At 36.0% G+C, this 8,329-nt stretch overlaps 1 protein-coding gene across 2 annotated transcripts; it reads right to left on the bottom strand.

Moving 5' to 3' along the window:
* Nucleotides 1–2,577: 2,577 nt before the first annotated feature.
* Nucleotides 2,578–5,972, bottom strand: LOC146159101 (26S proteasome non-ATPase regulatory subunit 6-like). 2 transcript variants are annotated; one of them, XM_083383559.1, is made up of 7 exons: nucleotides 5,806–5,972; nucleotides 5,444–5,643; nucleotides 5,144–5,289; nucleotides 4,592–4,811; nucleotides 4,188–4,296; nucleotides 3,664–3,832; nucleotides 2,578–2,995 (listed from the first exon to the last, which is right to left on the bottom strand). In XM_083383559.1, exons 1-7 carry the CDS (start codon nucleotides 5,942–5,944, stop codon nucleotides 2,821–2,823), a joined length of 1,158 nt encoding a protein of 385 aa, XP_083239685.1. In that variant the 5' UTR covers nucleotides 5,945–5,972; the 3' UTR covers nucleotides 2,578–2,820. The 2 variants fall into 2 exon arrangements, with proteins under 2 accessions (XP_083239685.1, XP_083239687.1); XM_083383561.1 differs by having other exon boundaries at nucleotides 5,917–5,944.
* Between the last annotated feature and the right edge of the window lie 2,357 nt (nucleotides 5,973–8,329).

Raw genomic sequence — 8,329 nt, 5'->3', positions numbered from 1 at the left:
TACGACAAGAAAAAACGAATCTTTTTGGAAATCACAGTTGCTTTAAAGCAGGTGTTCTTAAACTTTTTTTTACCGCAGACCCCTAATTTATTTTTTTACTTCGTGTGGACCACAGTAGGAAAAAAATTTCAGAGATGACGTCTTAAATTGTCAAAGTACAAATAAACTTCAGAAGTCTGCTGACTTCGGTCCAAAAAATGTGAAATGGAATCAAAATCCATTGAGTGATAAAACGTTTTATTTTTAATTAAACTCTCTTCATGAAAAATTTATTCCTTCTTAAAAAAAACATTTCAGAGAGCCTTCATGGACCCCCTGCAACTAGTTTACGTGCCCCTAAGGGGTTCGTGGACCAGTTTAAGAACCCCAGCTTTACAGCTTTGTTTTGTCGTGGCAAACGTTAAACAAAACCTATTTACAAAAAAACTTATCTCTGCTTCTTGTAAAGCCCTTGGAGCCCTTATATGCGCCTTTTAAATTTCCTTGTCGATTTTTTCACGCTGAAAGTTCAAGAAATCTACATTTCAGTCACGCGTGCTTTTGCTTTCTTGCGTTTTACTCTTACCGCGCTATTGTTTTCTACTCGTATTGTCTACGCGCGACGCGTTTCGTTTTTTCTACCATTTTGCCTTTCGTTAAAAGTAAACTGTTGTCTTTTTCTTGGACTCGCTTTCTGTTTTCGGCTTAGCAGGTTGTTTGGTTCACTTCTAATGTGGTACATACATACTGTTTTGATGACATTCCTGAAGACCAGTGTTACACTGACTTGACTAAAGTCTATTGCCACAGGGCTTTGGAGCAGGCGTAAATGTCAAATTGCTCCAGCTCCAGTACGCCAAAAACTGAGGTTTAACGATGAACGCTTAATTTGCAGCACCTAGCATTTCAAAATAAACACAAACAAAACACCACATTAAAAAAAATATAGAAAAGTTGGCGCCAAAGAGGCAATAATTCTTAATTTTGTGAAGGGTTGCTGTTAAACTATGTAAATTCAGCCGTTAATACATCGGAGCCGGAGCTAATTTTTTAAACAACTGCGATTGGGTTATTTATCTTATTCTTTGCACATACAACAATTTGCTTGCTTTATGTTGAATTTATCTTGTTTTTTACTGGAGTAATCGGACGAGTACCACTTTAAATAGTTTAAAGTTTTATTTTTAAGACAATGACTTGACTTGGGCAACCGATGACTTGGACTGGGACTTAGTCCTATCAAAATGACTTGTTCACAACACTGCTGAAGACGTTACACAGCAACAGTCGTGATTATAGCACGAATGCTTTTACTTTGGTTCAGGTTACTTAAATGTTTAGTTGATCCGTGACGGAATTTCGTAACTCACAACTGAAGAGGCGTATCAGTCAACAATTATTTTTAGAATTAAAATGTAGAAGCCTAAATTTGATTTTTTTAGTCCGAAATCATTGCACTAAACCTGAAAATAATTTTGTTATAAAGATATTTAAAAATACTTTTCTAATAAGCTTTAGCAAAAAAAATTCGTGTTCTCCATGTTCAACGGGGGTTTATAGTTCCATTAGGCCTGTCAGATCGGTCTTTGTCACCTGTTAGTTGTGTGTAGGCAATGTTGTAATGACTTCAGTTATTGCCTTGACTTTAGTCAGGTTTTTCAAATGAATGGACTCATTTTAAAATGACTTGTTTACAACACTCTATGAAGGGGAAGAAAGCTTTTCATGCTTTCAGCTAATCGAACCTTGTAGATTTGGAGCTACGTCATGTATGCATTTAAACGCAATGCTACAGGCAGAACATTACTTATTCCAATTTAGACGGTACTAAAAGGTATTAGCCCTATTTTGGCCTTATTCCGAGTTGTGTTTTATTCTGACGTTGGTGTTGTTCTTATCTCGGTCTTACGGCTGGACTCCGTATAAAGGTTATAAATATGCTGTTGCTACCAGGCATAGTATATTTAAAATAGGTTCCTCTGGCATATATTTCTTTAACCAACGTTTCGGCTTACTATCCGGCAAGTTTTCGTCAGGGACTAAAAAATGTGCGAGACGCGTTCAAAATATACAGCGATAAAACAACTATATTTTGAACGCGTCTCGCACATTTTTATCTCCTTTTTTTGTGTGTCATTTTACTTTGCGTCCTGTTGGCTTTGTGTGTCAGTCACTGACAAAGGCTTGCTGGATAGTAAGCCGAAACGTTGGTTAAAGAAATATATGCCAGAGGAACCTATTTTAAATATGTATAAAGGTTATGTTAACCTTGTTACCGATCAAAGTTATCATATACTGCTGAGCCACGAAGCCTGATCTTTGTTGAAAAACTGAAATCTATGTCTTAAAATCATTAATTTGCGATTAGCTCCAAGCAGCTGAGTTGTTCTAGCTTAGATGTTCAGTATGATTGAAAGTATAACTATTCGCTCTATGGTTAATAATTAAAAATGTATAATTTGTTAAAAAATATTTGTAAATCCTCTTGTTAACGCAATCCGCTTGTTAACCAGGATCGCTGCTAGTTCAAATAGAATAACCAATCTTGTAACAGACAATGACGTGTCATTTTGCTCTTGAAATGTCAAACACAGCACAAAAGGTGTTTCGGTTTTATTTATTTTAAAGGAAAACTGCCGATACGGGCTCAAATCGTTTGGTCGTTAAACGCTTACCACCAGTCAAGAAAGATTGCCTTCCAAAAAGGTCGCATGCAATAGCCGCTAAACAATATGTGAAAAAAGTGAAAAAAACGCGAACTTTTATCTTTTCCTATAACGTTAAAGGTGCATTTTTGGCGGATCAAGCAGCAATTGGTGAACCCGCAAAAAACAAGGTTCACTATAAGTTGATGACCCGGGATAGCTTCTGTATGCGATTGAGCAGCAGGTCTCCCTTCTTGATGGTCTCTTGGTATTGCCAGTTTTTGCTGTCGGGCCTGTTGGTCTCCACAACTCCACCAACTTTGTCGATCTTGCAATGAAGACGACCGACGGCGATAAACCGTGACAACTCTCTGTGACAAGGTTTTGGAAAATGATTTTTTTATTTTTGTAAGAGCACTGATTTTCAACCTTATAATGCGTCCCAATTACATGTTGTTGTTTTTTTTTAAACGTTTTGGCCGAGCGGATAAACAACCGCATAACGGACTAATAAATTGCATTAAACGAAACATTTATTTACAACAAGTCGAAAAATACTAATTTGTGTAATTTAACGTTTAAAGATAATGAATTTCCTGTTGTCTAAATCAGTGTTTCCTAACCTTTTTAGGACCCCGTGTAATCGTCAAATTACCCGCTTAAATGGTAATAACCCATGGGTTAAAATCACATAAGATTTCTCGGCCCTTTTTTCTGCTAAAATTGCCAGGTGTCCGGTTAAATCGCTGTATTATTAGCAAAACTTATTAACCAATTGTAACTTAACAAAAATTTGATTTTTTAAAGGAATTAGACGTTTATTCAGAGTTTGATTTTATTCGTTATTGTAAACTCTTTTAGTCGTCGGAGCAATAACGACCGATGCAAGAAAGTCTGCTACTTGGCTTCAGATGCCACACAGACAACCACTTTTGTATGACACCGCGGTAGGTTGATATAATCAGGCCAAACACTTTTTTTTCTGCTAAATTTACTTAAACCCCGCACTAGAACACGCCCAATCTCTCGATTAACTCACTGGTCAATGAAGTCGACGGTAACTCCAAAGGCTTGGGCCATGTAGTCGAGCGTCAGACTGCGGTAAGATTCGAGAAGTTGGGTGTAGGCCAGGACTCGCATCTCGCGCACGTAGAAGCGATAGTGCGGGTTGAAGTACCTATCTCGCTTCATCTGCGTTTCCACTTCGGCTGAAAAAGTGCGAAAAAAAGGCATAAATTATGTGGTTCACACAACTTTTTTCAGTGTAAAACTGAGTTGATTTCTACTTTGACCACGATTAAGCACGGTTGGCCAAAGCTTGTCAAGATTTTAGTACAATTTGTTGTTAAACAGTACCATCTGATTTCCAGAATAAAACTATGTTGTTTCAAATGAATCCATAGGGAAATGTCACTGTGTGTTTTTGAGTGGCAATTTTAGCATGTATTATCCACTAGTGTAGCCACAATTTATTAGACTAAAATTGAAAGTTTCTAAATTGGTTATATTAACCAAAGTCTTGCCGTAAGTATATAACTGAATTACCCTATAAAAGCCACTTACCTAGACTCAGAAAAAATTGCGAGTAGTGGCAATCGTACAAGGACAACATGTAGTTCTTGACATTTTTCTCTTCAAATAAAACTTCCAAAATCTCAGAACCTTTGACGACCTATGACGACAAATAAAAAGAATAAATAGGTGAGAATTCTTACACAATCCCAGTTTCATAATTGCAATAAAAACATACATATGATACATATAGTAATTAAGTTTATATTGTAAGGCTACCAAGAAGAGGTATACGAGGAATTCCTTAACTTAGGTCCATGAATAAATGAAAAATAAAGTTCGAAAAGGTGAAAAGCTACTGGCACTATAATTATAATAACGATGTGTTAGCGAGACAATTACAATATGAATTGGTCATGACATGTTTATAATTTACAGAAGGTGAAATCAATAACCTTATCCCTCAGTTGGGGTCGGTCCAATGCCATCATGGAAACATAAACAGTGTAGGTGACGAAGGTACGGTAGTCCATTAGTTCGTACGAAGTAAAAGTGGAAACCGTTTCGAGAAAGAGCGTGGCTGCCGCTTTGAAGTCGCGGATTGCAATCGAGTAAAGACCCTGGTAAACTTTCAGTCTGTTTCTGCGGTCCCAATCACCCCCTTCTTCAATAAGCCTGAAATATAAGGAAGAACGAAGCCTGAAGAGATTTTTCATTTACCAAAAAATTAATGTTTTGTAATTTGTTGAATTGTTGATCTTAAGAAACACTGTAACAAAATATTAAAGTCATTATATTCGATAAAATCAACATTTCGCAGTTTACAGACGTTTCACAAAAAAACCTGTGTATTGTGTTCTAAACTTTGACCGACAACCTAAACAACCTCTCATTAGGAATGTACTTTAACAAACACCAGTGAAAATTCACGGATTGTGTTGCGCCAAAATTATGTACAAACACTAAATTTACACAAGAATAATTAAATGATGTTCAAAAAGACCTACTGTTTGGCCTTGTCAATATTCCTTGTAATCAAATCGTGATCCATATAGAACAGGCCGATACGAATCAGGTTGAAAATAATGTCCAACTTGTGTCCAAGTGCAATTGTTTTGTCGTAAGCTTTGCGGAAAACAGCCAAAGCTTCTTCCTGCAATTCGTAAAGAATAATTTAAGTAGGTTCCACTTCTGACCAGTTTTGAAACATTGCATCGGTAAGGGTTAGGGTAGCAAAAGGGAAAGGGTAAAAGTCATATTAGGTCTCTTTTACACGAAATATTTTTTGATAAACTGCATTCAAATACCTTATCTCCTATTTTGCATAGGTATTCTGCTTTTGAAAGAAGGGCATCTTTTTCATCGGACTCATATTCTACTTCCTCAGCAATCTTTTCGTCCAAAGTTTTTAATTCCTTTTCATTTTCTGCCTTCATAGTTTTCAGAAGCTTAGCATCCACTGGCTTTCCAAAGTCAGCCATGACTTTTTCATAGTATGGTGACATATCTGATCAAAATAAACGGTATCTTGAGTCCATAAAGTATAAGTTGTTTATTGCAGCACCACCAAAACACTGATATGGAATATCATAGCATGTAAGTGAGTATATATCAGCTTTGTATGCTTTCAAAAATATTAGAAACATTTTAATAAAAAATTGCCACTCACTGTCTTTTTTAATTAGGTCCATCAGCTCATTCCAGAGACATTCATTGCCGCTATCTAAGGTTATCCTGAATACCAAATTTGCGATGTGAAGGTTTGGAATTTTCGGCAAGCCCTCCTCTTCAAGGTTTTCAATAGGCATGTCTATTTCGTTAGATTTACAAACTTAAAATCCTAAAAAACAAACAATTAAACTTAACTTTTCTGGGAAGATATTTTTTGTAATGTGAATAGAGTAGCATAATCACCAAAGGGATGCACGCAGATCAACATTTCATTACATGTAATATCTCCGAATATGTTTATAGCGCAATACAGAGTACATCAGAAGGTCATTAAGTGCACCTGAAAAATTATAAGTGCACCTGGTCACCCTCTCTGGAAAGTATGGCAAGTGCACCCGCAAGATTTTTCAACCTTTCAAAAGTGCACCCAAAAAAATCTGAACTGCACCCGAAATATGTAAAACACTTGTGCAGAATACGTTTACAGTGCAATGTATGCAATACAGAATGCATCGGAAAATCGGACCCGAGGTGCACTTTTTTACTTTTGTCGCACCCGGTCACCCGGATTTTTTCGTCAAGATCTGCCATACTTTCCAGCAGTGGCGGTCACCCAAATTTTTTAGCCGGGCACCAATGGATATTTGGCTTTTAAATTCAAGTGTGCCAATAGTGACTCATATAGGGTGATACCTGCAACTCGACTCTTCAAAAGGAGCCATGAATCCCAGTCTGAAGTGTGGGTGACTCAAAGTTTAAAAAGTGTAACTTGGTTGTCAGCCACTATGGAAAGTGTGACATAACAAACCAAACATGTTCGGGAGCTGGCCTAGAATTCTACCACACAGTTTAAACAATTATTAAATTAATGCACAATATTTGGGTGAGTCAAATATTGTTATATTCATTGCCAGACCCTGACCCAACCAAACACTCAACCGCTCCCTAACCAAAGAATGTGCATTGTGGTAGGATGGTAGACCAGTGCTCATGTTCGCCCTAAAAATATTTGTATTAGTGGGTGCACTTTGGAACTTTGTTGCACCTGGAAACTCATTTTTTTACCAATGAAATGTGTCACAATATACTATCCAGTATTCAAACTGGATTAGAGGAAAATCAACATGAATTTGCTAATTTTGTATTTTTTAAATTTGCTATATTTTTCACACGGAGCAAAAATTTACCGTGTGTTTTCTTTTTTTTCGGAGGGGGGCATACCTCAAAAAGTCATGCCTTACCTTATAGTATAATAATGTAGGGCGACATTTACTTCACAAAAAAAAAGCTTAAAATAATACGTCAATACTCAAATTGTGATCTTAAGTCTTAACTCAGTTTTAAATGAATACGTTTGGTAAGTTCCTGAATAATTTGTAAAAATCGTTTTCGGCATATGTCGTAACTCGCAAAACAATATTTTAATAATGATGCTTACGCTGGGGTAATACTAGTTTACGGAATAATGGATTGTCGGAATGATCGGAACGCTCACTAATTTAAGTGTTACCCCGTTAAAACTATTATTAAACCAACGCACAATATTTGAGTTAGGGTGGGGGTTAGCGTTCGGGTGTGGGTGCGTCAAGTGGTATTATGGTATTATATTTAATAATAATACTGTGTTCGTTCCGACCATTCCGACCATTTATCATTCCGTAAATTAGTGTTACCCTTACGCTGAGGTAAAAACATTACGTTAAAATATGTTAAAAACGTTCTTTTTGTTGAAACTTCAAAATCGCTGCATAATGGCATAGAATACTATCGGTTACTTTAGAGAAGTTAAACAATTAATATTTGTTTCTGTTATTTTTTAAACTAGTTAAACGCTTCTTAACCATATTACATTATGGGAAAACTTCAATAAAATTATAAATTAAAAAAACGTGTTGAAATTTGTTGTAAATTTAATTTGTGTAGCGCCGTACTTGATAAATTTCTACTTCTCTATCATCACCTGGCGGTAATTGTATCAAACAACACAGCAAAAAAAATGAAACATAAAACTGTACTACCGAGTACCAATACTAATATCTTGCAGCGTTCGTTGTTTCTTTATAGGTTTAGAATTAGAGAGTGTCCGATGACCGGTACTATTCGCTCCTAAATCTGATTCACTTGTTTTGGGGGTTTGTCTAAACTCGTTTAGAGTTCAATTTAAATTTAGGCCCTTAAGGGCCTTTTTTCATGATAGATTAATAGGAATTTAGCAAAACACTTAATTAAAACAGAAATTATATTTAAACAAAAAAAAAGCAATTACATTTAACAAAGATTTCTGTCAATTTTAATATTTTTACTCGCTTTTGTAATGTTTGTACATTTCAATCAATACAAAAATGATTGGGATTGATTTCTAAACGCTTTAAGTAACTTCTGGAGAGAAATTAGCCTCTATACGGAAGGGAACGTCGATGACTAGATTACTGTTCCTGAAGTTGGTATTAAAGTATATGTGATTTTGTTGCGCAACTCAGAACTAACGCAGTGTGCTTTTCATCTTGATAAATAGGTGAATT

The sequence above is a fragment of the Ascidiella aspersa genome, chromosome 3 (genome assembly GCF_963924565.1).
Source record: "Ascidiella aspersa chromosome 3, kaAscAspe10.2, whole genome shotgun sequence".
NCBI lineage: Eukaryota > Metazoa > Chordata > Ascidiacea > Phlebobranchia > Ascidiidae > Ascidiella > Ascidiella aspersa.
Note: the sequence above shows the minus strand (reverse complement) of the source record. Positions and strands in the feature narration are given on the sequence as shown.